This window comes from Hemitrygon akajei, chromosome 16 (genome assembly GCF_048418815.1).
Source record: "Hemitrygon akajei chromosome 16, sHemAka1.3, whole genome shotgun sequence".
In the NCBI taxonomy this organism is placed as follows: Eukaryota; Metazoa; Chordata; class Chondrichthyes; order Myliobatiformes; family Dasyatidae; genus Hemitrygon; species Hemitrygon akajei.
In genome coordinates this window covers 50,197,062-50,213,547 of record NC_133139.1, presented here as the reverse complement: position 1 = coordinate 50,213,547, position 16,486 = coordinate 50,197,062, and the positions used below count along the sequence as shown (strand labels likewise).

At 39.0% G+C, this 16,486-nt stretch overlaps 1 protein-coding gene across 1 annotated transcript in view; it reads left to right on the top strand.

Annotated features, from left to right (window-relative positions):
- LOC140739653 (uncharacterized) overlaps window positions 1-16,486 on the top strand; it is a 160,561-nt gene that overhangs the window by 120,112 nt on the left and 23,963 nt on the right. The window contains exons 17-18 of the mRNA XM_073068028.1: window positions 10,652-10,745; window positions 11,780-11,907. Coding sequence (XP_072924129.1) covers window positions 10,652-10,745; window positions 11,780-11,907 — 222 coding nt within the window. The remainder of the gene's footprint in view (window positions 1-10,651; window positions 10,746-11,779; window positions 11,908-16,486) is intronic.

Below are 16,486 nucleotides of genomic sequence, written 5' to 3'. Positions count from 1 at the left end.
TCACAACTTTCTGAGTGACTAAGTTTCCCCTCATGTTCCCCTTAAACTTTACACCTTTTGCCTTTAACCCATGACCTCTAGTTGTAGTCCCAACCAACCTCAGTGGAAAAAGCTTGCTTGCATTTACTCTATACATGTCCTCATAATTTTGTGTACCTTTAGCAAATATTCTACATTCCAAGGAGTAAAGTCCTAATTACAAGCCATTGTTCCCTTGTAACTCAGGTCCTCCAGTCCTGGCAAAATCCTTGTGAATCTCTCTGTACTCTTTCAACCTTATTTACGTCTTTTCTGTAGGTAGGTGACCAAAGCTGTACACAATACTCCAAATTAGGTCTCACCAGCATTTTGTCCAATTTCAATACCACATCCCATCCCCTGTACTCAATTATTTGATTTTTTAAAAATTGAAATGCAGCTATGTCTCCCAGCAACCCCCAATTTAACCCTAGCCTAATCATGGGACAATTACAGTGACCAGTTAATCTACCAACTGGTGTGCCTTTAGACTGCGGGAGGAAACCAGAGCACCTGGAGGAAATCCATGTAGTCACAGGGAGAACGTACAAACTCCTTACACGTAACAGCACGTGCCAAAGCTTTCTTTACGACCCTATCTACCTGTGACGTCACTTTCGATGATTTATGGACCTGTATTCCCAGATCACTTTGGTCTACAGCACTCCTAAATGCCTTGTCATTCACTGTGTAAGACCTAATAGCTGGTCCTACCGAGGTGCAAGCCTGAGCACTTGTCTGCATGAAATTCCATCTGCCATTTTTTTTTACAGCTGGTCCAGATCCCACTGCAAGCCATTATAGTCATCTTCACTACCCATTACACCCCAATCTTAGTGCTAAATGCAAATTTCCTGATCCAGTTTTTGATGTTATCCTCCAGATTGTTGATATAGATGACAAACTACAACGGACTCATCAATGATCCCTGCAGCACTTCACTAGCTACTGGCCTTCAGTCAGAGAGGTAACCATCTACTAGCACCTTATAGCTTCTCCCACAAAATCAATGTCTTGTCCAATTTACTACCTCATTTAAATGCCAAGCAACTGAAACTTGATCAATCTTCCATGCGGGATTTTGTTAAATGCCTTGCTAAAGTCCATTAGACAACATCCACAGTTTTGCTTTCAATCTCCTGGTAATTCCCCCAAAAAACCCTTAAAGGGTTTCCGGTGACATCATCGTTGAGAATAGCAGCTTAAGTCACTAGCGCCTCCGGAAAAATGCGTATTAAGCCCCGTTAACCCATCAAATATAATATTTTTCGAAAAAGATTTGAACTGAAAAGAGGGGCAAGAATGGGGAAAAAGAATGGAAATTTAAAAAGTGACATTGCGGAGCCTGCGGCAGAGAGGAGTGCAGCGAGCGGCTCTCCTACCCAACCGTGTGCTAGCGAGGCTGACGCCGGGCCTCGTTCAGGCAAAGCGGCGAATATCTTCGAAATCCTGAAAGAAATAATGGAGGTCCAGAAAGATATAAAGCAGCAGCTCCGTGATATTAAGTCAGAGCTCGCCAGTGTCAATCAAAAAATAGTGGTGGCAGAGACTCAAATTAAGAAGGTGGAAGATCGCGTTCAAAACGTGGGACGGATACTGAGTAAGACAATAAAAATATTAAATCACCAAGAACGTAAACCGCTTGACCTGGAGTGAAGATAATGGCGGAAAAATATCAGAATCTACAACGTTCCTGAAGGAGTGGAGGGCTCGTCTATGACGGGAGTTTGTTGGAAAGTTACTGCAGGACGTGCTGGAGATTTCAAACTCTATACCCTGCTAAACTTCGAGTGTTATATGACAATGAGACGCGGTTGTACCAGACAGTGGAAGAGGCGACTACAGACAGGAAGGCCAGAGGGTTGCCCGTCAGCATGACCAAAATGAAGGAAAGCCTGGCTGAGGAATTATCCTGCTCCACTTGGGAAGTAGTGCGAGAAAGGAGAAGGCAGGAGACGGAAGGAGGCCGAGAGAAATATATCATGAAGAGACCGGGAGTTTCCCAAAGACAGTCCTCACCCCCTTCAGAAGAGCCATAAGGTTTGGCTAACTTTAAAAATGTTGAGAAGCTAAATGGAAGCAAAAGTACACGGTGATATACCTATCTTGAGAAATACTTATTATGTGGATTTTATATTACTTAGTTGTTATTCTCACTTACTCCTTTTTCCCCACCAAAATGAGAATATATATATGTGTATGTATGTAATGTGTGTGTGTGTGTGCATGCATGTGTGTGTATGTGTTTGTGTGTGTGTGTATATATACACACACACATATATATGCACACACAAATATATATGCACACACAAATATATATATATGTATATATAGGAGGAGTACACAGAGAAATCTTTTCTGTATTATGGATTTGTTTACTGACTTTTATGAATACTGCAATGGGGGCCCTCAACTCACAAGTAGGAGGGGTTATCCCCCACAGCTGGACATTTCCTCTAGCTCAATGCAGGGTCATCTACTAGAGACCTCAGCCTTGGAATCACACGTCGTTTCCGTTTTTGTTATTATTTGCGTTTCTTGGTTCTTATTTGTTCAGGGAGTTGATCGATTAATTTTTATTCTAATTTCAATGATACATTTTTTTTTATTAAACTTTTTTTATTGTTTTCAAATAGTTACAGAATAAATGTGTATGAGAAAAAAAAATGTTACCCAGCCCCCCTCCCCTTAACCCCTCCCCCCTAACATCCCTAAAAAAAAAGAAAGAGAAAAAAAAAGAAGGAATGCCTGGATATTGGAGGGTCCCCACACGCTCCACGGAGTTCGTAATAACTTTAGTGTATGCATTTATTTCTTTCCCCAAGTAACCAATTATTTCATCTTCGGAGCACCTATATATTTAATCCTGTCTTTTGTAAATAAGGGCGCCAAATTTTCAAAAATGTTTCATATTTGTCTCTTAAATTGTAAGTGATTTTTTCAAGTGGAATACAGCCATAAATTTCGTTCTTCCAACGATCTATACTTAGATATGTATCCGATTTCCAAGTCACTGCAATAGCTTTTTTGGCTACTGCCAATGCAATTTTTATAAATTCTTTCTGATATTTATTCAATCTGGATATCGGTTTTATCCCTTCAATATTACCTAGTAAAAGTAATGTTGGGTTGTGTGGAAGTTGTATTCCAATGATTTGTTCCAGTAAAACTCTTAAATTTGTCCAAAAAGGTTGAATTTTAGAGCAAGACCAAGTAGAATGTAAAAAAGTACCAATTTCTTGGTTACATCGAAAACACTGATCAGATAGATTTGGGTTTAATTTGTTTATTTTTTGTGGTGTAATATATAGTTGATGTAGAAAATTGTATTGCACTAATCTTAATCGAACGTTTATTGTATTTGTCATACTCTCAAGACATAGTCTTGACCAGTTTTTTTCTTCAATTTTGATATTCAAATCACTTTCCCATTTTTGTCTTATTTCAATGATACATTGACAGATAAATACAGATGGCTAAGGACAAAGTAAAATTCATTTCTTTTTACTGTCAATGAGCTATTAAATCCAATCAAACATAAGAGAATTTTATCCAAAATGAAAAAAGAACAAGCCCATGTAGTATATTTACAGGAAACTCATTTAAGTGATAATGAGCATAAAAAACTAAAGAGAATGGGCTTCACTAATCTGTTTTTCTCATATAAATCAGGACATAGGAGAGGAGTTGCTATTCTTATCCCAAGTAAGCTAAATTTTGAAAAAGTATTCGAAATGGGAGATAAAGAGGGCAGATATATTGTGGTAAGGGGGAATATAGATGGCAATTCAGTTACTCTATTGAATATATACACACCCCCGGGAAGTGATATTGGTTTCTTTCAGAAAATTACTGATATTATGGTAACGGAAACAGAAGGTCTCCTGATATGTGGGGGAGACTTAAATTTACAATTACAACCAAACTTGGACTCTTCCAATAGAAAAACCTATGAAACAAAATCTTTACATAAGAAAGTTAATACACTTTTTGAGAATGTTGGTTTAATTGATTTATGGAGGGACCTTTTCCCTGACAGAAGGGATTACACTCATTATTCCGCTCCCCATTCTGTATATACAAGAATAGACTATTTCATAACATTTGGAAAAGACAAAGGCAAAATAAACACCTGTGGAATTGGGACAATAGATGTAAGTGACCATGCACCTATATATTTATCTGTTGATTTTGACCTTCAACCAAAGAATACTGTTTGGAAACTAAATTCAAGTGTACTCAATGATCCGTATTTTAAGGAACAAATTAAAAAAGAAATTGGTCTGTACTTAGAATTTAATGATAATGGAGAGGTTTCACCTCCCATTTTATGGGATACTCGGAAGGTGGTCTTAAGAGGGAAAATTATAACAATATCTTTATACAAGAAAAAAATAAGGAATAAAACAGAAGAATTACAAAATAGGCTGATGGAACTAGAGAAAAAACACAAATTGAATTTGGCACAGGATACATTGGGGAAATTAAAAGAATTAGGAATGAAATAAATAATTTGGCTCCGCAAGAAATCAGGAAAAACTTAATGTTTCTGAAACAGAGGCATTATGAAAGTGAATCGAAATCTATGAAAATACTGGCGTGGAAACTGAAAAAAAAAATAGCAGAAAATACAATTCATAGAATTAGGGACCCAAGAACGAAAATGATAAAAAATAAGCTAAGTGAAATTCAAGAAGCTTTTGAAGTGATTTACAAAACTCTATATTCCAAAGTTCCATGGGGAAGCATAACCCAAATTAACACCACCTTGAATTCTCTAGAGTTACCCACTTTAAGTGACGAACAAAATAGAAGGATGACTGCTGACATAACTGAAGTTGAATTAAAAGCTGCAATTAGTAGGCTTAAATTAAGCAAGTCACCAGGATCAGATGGGTATACGGCAGAGTGGTACAAATAATTTAAAAGTGAGTTAAATCCTGTTTTACTCCCCACACTGAACTGGGCTCTAAAAAAGGCACAAATGCCACCTAGTTGGAAGGAAGCGATAATCTCAGCTATACCAAAAGAGGGCAAAGATAAAATGGAATGTGGGTCATTTAGACCAATATTCGTTCTTAATGTAGATTATAGGTTATTTACCTCCATCATGGCCAAACGATTAGAGGAGTTTCTACCCATACTGATACATAACGATCAGACAGGTTTTATATGACAATGCCAGACACAAGACAATATACAAAGGATACTTCATATTATGGATCATATACAAAAAAATAAAATCGAAGCAATAGTGATAAGCGTGGATGCTGAAAAAGCATTTGATTCGGTTAATTGGAATTTTCTTTACAGAGTTTTACATAGTTTGGTTTCTAAGACAATTATTAAAACTCTACAGACACTATATGACAATCCTACTGCTAGGATTAAAATCAATGGATATTTATCAAATAGTCTTACCTTAGAAAGGGGCATGAGACAGGGTTGTGCATGGTCACCACTACTCTTCGCGTTATATCTGGAACCATTAGCTCAATACATCAGACAAAATGAAGATATCAGGGGAACTACTATTAAAGGGACAGAGCATAAATTGGCTTGTTATGCGGATGACATTTTGATCTATCTAGGGCAACCAACATACACTTTACCTAAATTGATGCAATCCTTTGAACAATATGGTCAATTATCAGGATACAAGATCAACATAGATAAAACCCAATTACTTTCATATTACTATGGCCCACCAAGAGAAATTGAAAGTCGATACTCCTGGGCATGGCACACAGAGTCTTTCAAATATTTGGGCATCATTATGCCAAAAGATTTGGCAAAATTATCAGAATGTAATTATTAGCCTTTATATAAAAAAAATTAAGGAAGATGTGGCAAGATGAAACCTGATTCCTTTTTTCAGTCTCAGTTCAAGGATTGAGTCTATTAAAATGAATATACTGCCCAGACTGTTATATCTCTTTCAGACCCTACCAATAGAGATTAATCAAAATCAATTCAATGAATGGAACAAGATGCTATCAAGGTATATTTGGCAGGGTAAAAGGCCTCATCTCAAAACTTTGCAATTAGCAAAGGAAAAGGGGGGATGGGGCTTACCTTCTCTTAGAGATTATTATTTTGCAGCACAGTTGAGAGCTGTGATATGTTGGTGCAACCCATCATATGTCGCTCAATGGAAAAACATTGAGGAGCAGGTACTTCCCATCCCCATACAAGCAATTTTGGCTGATAACAACCTGCAAAGGTACATAAATACTATTGATAACCCATGGGTGAAATTGACTCTTAAAATATGGAAAGCTACTATAAAAGAATATAATCTAGAGCATATATGTGAAACTCAAGGCCCGTGGGCCAAATCCGGCCCGCGGTGGAATTATCTTTGGCCCGTGAGATAATATCTAATTACTATTAAAGCTGGCCCCAGTAATCGAAGCGCCTGTGGCGTATGATATGGCTAATGCTGAGTTTATTCAGGTACCAGGTTTTCAGGGTTTTTAGTGTTTATTCGGCAGTCTTGCTCGGCAGTCTTCTTCATAAGAAACGGAATTTGTAAAGTGAAACACTTTGTAGTTATAGCAGAGACTGAGACACATGAGAGCAGGCTGAAAAAACGGAGGCAACGAAAGCTGCGTTCGCATGCGTCCGACTGATCCGGCCTGCATGAAGCTGCATTTTGCTCAATCCGGCCCGTGACCTAAAATGAGTTTGACACCCCTGATCTAGAGGGAGATATTGCAATTCTTAAATGGTGTGCATATGACTTGGATTTTACACCAAATAAATTGGATGCTAGATTTGAGGACTGGACAGCTAAAGGAATAACAGTTCTTTGCAACATAATGAAAGAAGGAACACGGTTCAGTTTTGAAATGCTTAAAGAGATACTTATTAGAAAAACAAGATTTTTATCGGTATTTACAGATGCGACAATATGTTAATAAGACACTTAAAAATGTAACCAAGGCAAATACATGCTTGATAGAGCTCTTTAGAAAAGCATATAATTCAGATAATGGTAGTAGAATAATTTCAAGCATGTATAAGGGGTTGTCAAATCTTAAAACACATTCGACTTCATACATTAAAACAAAATGGGAGAAGGAAGGAGGGATAATTATATCTGAGGAAGAATGGGCAACAATATGGAGATATCAATGGAAGTGTACCAGTTCCCAGAAATGGAGGGAGTTTGGATGGAAAAACTTGATAAGATATTTTATTACACCCTCTCAGAAATCCCATTATGATAGTAACCTCCCTGTTTGCTGGAGAAATAGTGGAAATCAAAATGCAAATCATCATATTTTTTGGGACTGCCCTGTTATAAAAAACTGTTGGAGGGGGATACACAATGCCCTACAAGACATCTTTAAATGTGGAATACCCTTGGAGAGTAAGACCATATATTTTGGATATATACCTCAAGAGTGGTTGAAAAGAGATAAATATTTAATGAATATCCTGTTGGTGGCTGGTAAAAAGACTTAATAGGAAGTGGTTATCACAGGAGAGCCCAACTTTAAAAACATGGATAGAAATTACAATGGACATTTACAAAATGGAGAAGGTAACAGCATCTGTTGATTATAAGCTGGAACAATTTGATTCATACTGGGAAAAATGGTCTAACTACAAAATGCCTCATAGGCCTAATTTTATTCTCACAAATCAATGAATCTGTTGTATAAAAAAAAAACACTCCTTACTTGTACATAGTTCTTTCTTTTTGCTTGTTTTTTCTTTCCACTCTTTTCTATAAGTGTATTCCCCAGATAAATACTTTGTGGAGATTTGTGATATATATGGTTATATGATATATATGTACAATGTCTGAAATACATCTTATGGAAATGTTTGTTTGATGAACTTCAATAAAAAAAAATTACAGAAAAAAACTCAAGATTGGTTGGACACAACCTACCATGCACAAAGCCATGCTGACTGTCCCTAATCAGTCCATGTCTATCTAAATAGTCTTGTATCTGATCCCTTAGTATGCAGTCCAATAACTTTCCCACTACTGATGTCAGGCTCAGTGTCCTTAATTTCCTGAATTATTTTTAGAGCCTTTCTTAAACAGTGGAACAACATTGGCTGTCCTCCAATCTTCTGGTACCTCACTTGTCGTTTTGGATGATTTAATTATCTCTGCTAGGGCCCCTGTAATTTCAACACTTGTATCCCACAGGTCCAAGGGATTTATCTACCCTAATTTGCCTTGACAGCAAACACATCCTCCTCTGTAACCGGTATAGGACTAATTAAGTTGATGTTGCTTTGCCTGACTTCTGTAGACTCTGTGTACGTTTCCTGAGTAATAGAGATGCAAAGAATTAATTTAAGATCTCCCCTATCTCTTTTAGCACCACGCATAGATTACCATTCTGATTTTCCAGAGGACCAATTTTATCCCTTGTAATCCTTTTGCTCTTAATATATCTGTAGAATCCCTTGGGCTTCTCCTTCACCTTGTCTGCTTGGGCACCTCATGCTTTCTTTTAACCTTACTGATTTCTTAAGTGTTCTCTTATATTTCTTGTACTCCATAAGCAACCCATTTCTTCCTACCTGCCTATACCTGCAATAGAATTCTGATGAGCAAAGTGAAACGAGTGGCCTTTTATTTCTTCCTTCACCTTATTGGTGGTTTTAGTTGTACAGTATACATGTATATTTTAAATTAATGCCAAGCCTTTTGTTGCATTGTAGTTCCAAACATGTCATGTTTGTCCAAGCCTGAATAAATTATTTGCTGTTGGGCATTACAACCGAATCACTTCCATGTGATTGCTTGCCTAGATTCCAAATGCTTCATTTGCTGAGCTTTGTCCTCTTCTGGTCTTCATGATATTATGTCAGGTCATGCTTTGGAACTGAGATTTGAGAAAAGAGAAGTAATTTAAACAAAACATTGTAGAAGCAACCCAATTTAGTACCTCTTGCATTGATTGAAATAAATAGTTAGCATCCAATGGTAATAGCATTCTCTTCATCTGTAGTGTGTAGCCTTGGAATGGGACCTTCTTAGAGTTCAAAAGCACAAGAATATGCTCTTCACCCTGCCATGTCTCTGCCAACTATTATGACTATATATACTAATTATACTTGACTGGATTAATTCTGCATCCCTCTGTGCTCTGCGCATTCAAGTACCTGTCCCTAAGCCCTTTAAATGTTCCTGTCTTTATCACCTCGTATAGCTTTTTCCAATTACCTGCTATTTGTATAGGAAAAATACCCTACTGATACCTTTTTAAATCCCCTTCTCACTTTAAACTTATGTCCTCTTGTTTTATATGTCCTTACCATTGGAAACTCATTGGAGACTCATATCAAATCCTTACCCATCATAATTTTATAATTTTCTATAAGGTCACCCTTCTGTGCTCCATTGAGAACATAGAAACATAGAAAATAGGTGCAGGAGTAGGCCATTTGGCCCTTCGGGCCTGCACCGCCATTCAGTATGATCATGGCTGATCATCCAACTCAGAACCCTGTACCTGCCTTCTCTCCATACCCCCGATCCCTTTAGCCACAAGGTCCATATCTAACTACCTCTTAAATATAGCCAATGAACCAGCCTCAACTGTTTCCTGTGGCAGAGAATTCCACAGATTCACCACTCTCTGTGTGAAGAAGTTTCTCCTCATCTCGGTCCTAAAAGGCTTCCCCTTTATCCTTAAACTGTGACCCCTCGTTCTGGACTTTTCCCCAATATCGGGAACAATCTTCCTGCATCTAGCCTGTCCAATCCCTTTAGAATTTTATACGTTTCAATAAGATCCCCCCTCAATCTTCTAAATTCCAGCGAGTATAAGCCTAGTCGATCCAGTCTTTCTTCATATGAATCTAAGCCCATCCAATCTCTCTTTATCACTCAAGTTCCCATACTCAGGAAATATACTTATGGACAGCATACAAAATGCTGGACCTGATGAAGGGTCTTGTCCAAAAAGTCGACTGTTTATTGCCTTCCATAGATGCTGCCTGACCTGCTGAGTTCTTCCAGCATTTTGTGTGTTGCTCTGAATTTCCAGCAACTGCAGAATCTCTCTAACTTAAATCATTCCTATAACATGTTGACCAGACTGCACCCAATATCCAATCCAAGTGCAGCCTAACTGTCTCTTTGTATAGCTGTAACATGCCCCACTCTCATACTGAATGCCTCAGGTGGAGAAGCTAAGCATGCCATTTGTCTTCTTCACCCTGTCTACTATGTTGCCACTTTCATCTACTTGTATCTCAAGGTCTCTGTTCAATAATCTACCCTAGGGCCTTGCCATTGACAATGTTTTCCCTGCTGACATTAAACGTTCTCCATATTTTCTTCAGCTCTCCCCATACCCCTCCTACCCCTGATTCAACCACTTGTGCAATTTACAGTGGCTGAATTATTTGGAATTTCTTACATCTTTGGTATGTGGGGTAACTGAACACCTGATTAAACCTATGCATTTACAGGAAGAACTTGCAAAAACCACAGTGGCAACACTTGAGTTCAGGATTGAACCTGGATCTTTGGTGCTGTGAGGCAGCCAGCTCCACCATGGTACTGCCCAAATAAGAATTTTGTCTAGCTCCTCTGCCTCCATGCACCTGAAGATAAAGGGAGGTGTGTAATTAGTATGTTTTATTTTTCAATTAGGGAATCCCAGCAGAACCAGAAGTCCCAGAGGAGCCACAACCACGAGTCACAACACAACCACCATCACAGCCATCAACACAGTCTACACCAGCTAGTAAGTGCAAGTGTTCAATGTGTATAACAAAAGAATTGTGAATTTGCATTATTATAACAGTATTGAGCTGTTGCATTTATAGTTTGAATGGCACTTGTTAGTATTGTAAAACACTTGCTAGTAGTCGGCCCTTCTTATCCGCGAGTTCCACATGTGTGAATTCAACCAACTGCGATTCGAGAAAACCCGGAAGTGCTCTTCCAGCTCTTGTTGTTCGAGCATGTACAGACTTTTTTTTTCTTGTCATTATTCCCTAAACAATGCAGTATAACAACCATTTTACATAGCATTTACATTGTATTAGGATTTATAAATAATCTATAAGATTATTTAAAGTATACGGGAGGATGTACATAGGTTACCGTGGATCAGGATCGAGAAAAAGTCAGAAGTTCTCTTACTAAATAAGTCCGAACAGGTACATCCAGTATTATTTAGTGTCAGTTATTCAAATGTTTGTCTTAAGTATATATTTTATCTTTCTATGCATATAAAACGCTTAAGAAGCATACATATTTCAATAATTAAACCACTGCATTGTTTAGTAATAATTGTAGCTTTCATCGGGACAGAGCCTTTCTCACTTTATCCTTTACAATTGTTCTGATCATTGACCGACTGTAGCCTAACACTTTTCCAATGACCGATGGCGTTTCACCTCTTTCTGATTGCTTTATTATTTCCACTTTATTTTCAATCGTGATCATGATTATTTTTGTGAACAGAAACACTGCGGATTCAGAGCTCCACTGCTGGGTCCTAATATCCACAGCACTGAGACAGGTTAAATAAGGTCTTGGGTTCCGCTGGGTCCTAAGGTCCACTGCATTGAGACAGGTTGAAGAAGGGACTTGAGCATCCAATTTATTTGGTATCCGCGAAGGGTCCCAGAACCAATCCCTCGTGGGTAAGGAGGGCTGACTGTAATATGGAACCGAAGGCTCAATATATACATTACATTTAATTTTGTTTGAAATTCACTCAAATGTAGGTTTAGATTAATGCAGGTTCTTAACTTTATTTGTTCGTTCCAGGTAATCCACTGGAATTTCTGCGAACTCAACCCCAGTTTCAGCAGATGCGTCAGATAATACAACAGAACCCGGCATTACTGCCGGCCCTTCTCCAGCAACTCGGTAGAGACAACCCAACACTCCTACAGGTGTCCAGTATTATTTGCATTAGTGTCACCATACGTAAAACAGAATTCCCTTTATTCCTATGATCTCCTCCTTAATCTAATTAATTTTACATGGCTGTAGTTTCTGGCTACCAAAAGTTCTTTGTTCCAAGTAACTTAATTGTATGGTATTTGTTTGGCTCTAATTTCCAACAGGTAATGCAAGGTAGAAAAAGAAGAAATGGCAGATTACTGTGGTCATAATGGGGTGAGAATAGTTTCTACAGCTTAACATGAGATTCACTGTCTTAACCTTATGGTCAAGATGGTGCCTGCATAGAGTGCTCCCAAGATTGACATCTTCTGGATAGACCATGAAACCGTATATTTTGTTTCTTTTATGTATTTTCTGTTTGTTTCTTGTCTTGAACGTGATTCTGGAACTGTTGAAGCCTGTGATTTGTTTGGAGATCATTTGGGTGTTTCAGTATTCTGCTATCTCCAAGAGGATTCTGGAAGGCAGAAGCAGCATGCACAAACCTTGTGGCAAGAAGGCTGCAGGGGTGGGGCATGAGCTGATGATCCATTTCATCAGATAAAACTTCCATTCTTCGCTGATTAAAGCAACGAGAGAGATTGAAATATCAAGGTGAATGCGCCAGCTGCCTGTCTTTTGATTGCTGATAGGATTGTTCTGCTGCCGGAGAGGGGAGACTGCCTTTTGATCACTTGTGGGATCACTCTGCTGCTGGAGAGGGGAGACTGCCGTTGGATCACTGGTGGGATCGCTCTGCTGCCAGAGAGGGGAAGCTGCCTTTTGATCGCCGGTGGGATCGCTCTGCTGCCGGAGAGGGGAGACTGCCTTTGGATCACTGGTGGGATCGCTCTGCTGCCGGAGAGGGGAAGCTGCCTTTTGATCGCCGGTGGGATCGCTCTGCTGCTGGAGAGGGGAGACTGCCTTTGGATCACTGGTGGGATTGCTCTGCTGCCGGAGAGGAGAGCTGCCTTTTGATTGCTGGTGGCATTGCTCTTCTGCTAGAGAGGCTGTCGCTGTGCCTGGAGAATGTTTCCCAGGTTTTCTGTGTTTTGGGTATGGACTTGTGCTATGGAATTTTTTTTCAGTCTTACTGTTCTTTATATTCTGTTTTTTTTTTACCCAATCTGTCATTTTTTTGTGTGGAGGGGGGGAGGTAGGAGGAATTTTGGGAGTTTATGATTGTCCTGCCATTCTTTTTGTCTTGGTTTCATGGCTACTTGGAGAAGAATTTCAGAGTTGTATACTTGGAGCAGTGGAGCTGTGATTTTTGAGGAGGATGCAAAGAATATCATGGACGAAACGAATATCTAACGTGAATGTCATGAACAGAGCAAGCACAAAAAGAGAAATGATGTATGAGATCCTGAAAAGGCAATGTAACTTCATTGGACATGTGACTAGGAAAGAGGAGTTAGAATGTAAGGTAATTATGGGAAAGATTGAAGGGAAGAAAGCAAGAGGAAGGCAAAGACAAATGATGATGGAGACAGCAGCCAGAGAACTGGAAATGAATACCAATGAATTGATCCACTTGACCAGAAACAGGAGTGTGTGGGCCATGGCAGTCCAAGTTCAAACTGGACACGGCACCTGATGATGATGATACTTCGACAATAAATGAACCCTTGAATTACTATATGGCACACCTCAAGAAGCATTGTGGAAATTCCACTGGTTGAATCAGCCTAAATTGGAATGGGTATCTTAAGCCTTTAGGGAAATAAAAACATGAAATTATTGATTGGTAGTTCTTGTAGGAAATGAAAGACTATTCCAGTGATGTTTTCATTCTTCTGTTTTTAATGTATATTAGTAGGATGTTTTCTCTAAATATTGTTAGAGTACAGCTGATTGTTTTTAATCAGAAATCAATGCCAGAAGTATTCAAAGGTCAGTCTTTAGAAGAAAGTGGCAAATATTTAAAGCAATGATATTTCATTGAAATTGAGAGATTTTGGGAAACAAACATTTTAAAATAGAGTAGGGGAAGGGGTAATGTCTGAGCAGTGGACACAGAAAATGAGTATCAGCTGAGGGTTGTGAAGGCTTGTTAGTATTAGCTGAAGTATCTGGAGGAAGAGTAAATGGAGGGAGAACAGGGAAGAAAGCAAAAGTGCTGAGGTGCAGAGTATGGTGGTAGCTGGAAATCAGAAGCATGGGTAATGCAGGGAAAGCCCAGCAAATTAGGCAGCAGAGCTTGAAAGAGAAATGGAGCGACATCAGAACTTGTCAAGGATTGGAAAATGTGCAGATGCCAGTCAATTGAACCAAAATAGGAAATGCTGAAAACACTCAGGCCAGGCAATAGAGAGAGAAATGAAATCCAGCTCTCCAGATTGACGACACCACTGTGGAAGACCAGCGACGTAGCCATACTTGTTCTAGGTATTCGGTTCACCAAATGCATCCTGTATTCTCTGCTTTTGCACCATAATTGGATAGTTCTCTCACAAACTGTAGACGCTGATTATTGGAAATTGTTGTATTCATTGAACTCGGAAAGCCTCAGCATGGAAGTTGAGATGGTCCTTAAGTACACATCAGGCTTTGTTGGAACACTTTTTAAAAAAAACACACAAAAGGAACAGACATTGGAAATGGAGAATAATATGGAGAATTAAATCCAGGGTGACTATGTCGAGGGACATTGAAGATTGGATATAGAAGGAATGAGGAGGCCCATCAAGTGGTTATTAAAAAGTTTATGGAGGCATTTTTAAAAAGAAAATTAAAAATGTTCAGGGATCATGAAAAATCACAGGCAGGCTAGATTAAGTTAAATCTAAAGATGTTCTATAAATGTATTAAGGGAAAAAGGGAAAAGGCAGTGTTCATTAAAGACAAAGGCAGTCTGTGCAACCAGAGGTACAGGTCAAGCCCTAAATGAATACTTTTCATTGGTATTGATAAAGGAAATGAACATCACAGTTGGAGAATTGAGTAAAAGTTCCCACAGTGTTTTGCCAAACCAGCTAAAAAGCAAATCAAATATACCCAAACACCAATGCCTCCTACCTACCTACACTATATCCATATCCCTCCAGTTTCCTTACATCCACGTGCCTGTCCAAACATCTCATAAAAGCCTCTAATGTAATTGCAGCACATATTAGGCATCTACGACTGAGTAAAAAAACTTGCCTCTCACATCCTCCTTGAGCCTTGGGAATGCATCCTCTGTTATCTCCTTGTCCTCACATCCTTAACCTTAGGAAACAGATGCTCTGTGTCCACTCTATCTATGCCTTTCATAATTGTTTAACCCTCTACCAGATCTCCCCTCAGTTTCTGAAGCTGCAGATCAAACAGCACAAGTTTGTCCAGCCTCTGATGATGGCACATGCACTCTGAGCTAGGCAGCATCTTGGTGAACCTCTTCTGCATCTTCTCTAAAGCCTCAACATCCTTCCTATATTGGGATAACCAGAACTGTATGTAATACTCCAAATGTGGCCGAACCAGAGTTTTATAAAGTTGCAACATAATCTCCTGACTTTTGAACTCAGTGCCTCAACTAATAAAAGCAAGCATTCCATAAGCCGCCTTAACCACCTTATTGAACTGTGTAGCCACTTTCAAGGTGCTATGAACTAAGATCCCAAGATCTCTCTGCTCAGCAACACTGTCAAGGACCTTGCCCTTAACTCTAGTCTCCTTGCATTTGCCCTAATGAGTTGCAGCGTTTAATATTTATCTGGATTAAACTCCATCTGACATGTCTCAGCCCATCTCTGTGACTGTTCTCTATTGTGCTGTTTTCTTAACCAGACTTCTACACTATTCACAACTCCACCAATCTTGGCATCATCTGCAATTTACTAACCTACCCATATACATTTTCATCCAGCTCATTTATCTACAAATAGCAGAAGACCCAGCACAGATCCCTGAGGAACTCCACTAATTACAGATTTCCAGTTTGAATAAGTCCCTTCAAGCACTAACCCCTGTCTTTTATGTGCAAACCAGTTCTGAATCTAAACAGCCAGTTCACTGCGGATCCTATGCATCTTAATCTCTTAATTAGACTTCCGTGAGGGACTTTATCGAACACCTTACTAAAACCCATGCAGACAACATCCATTGTTCTACCTTCATAATTCTCTCGTCACATTGTCAAAAAACTCAATCAAGTTGGTAAGGCACGATCTGCCCTGAGCAAACCCATGCTGGCTCTCTCTAATTAGGCCATGGATTTCCCAAATGCTCATATCCTATCCCTAAGAATTTCTTCTGGCACTGGAAGCAAGTTATCCCAATTTTTACCACCAAGCCCCAATATAATTTTGAATGTATTAAAGCAGTGTAGAAAAATATGTACTTCTCTTTTCCAAGTTTGGTGTATATCAAAAGCATGCAGCGGAAACATTAAATTTTTAAGATGTATTGAGTTAATGCAAAGTGTGGCAGAGTAATTGTATTTCATAGTCTGTTTATACTGTGTCCTCTTTGCATTGGATCTTCAGTTCAAAGAACAAAGAACAATACAGCACAGTACAGGCCATTTGGCCCACAATGTTTTGCCAACCCTTAAACCCTGCCTCCCATATAACCCTCCACCTTAAATTCCACTAGTGTATCTGC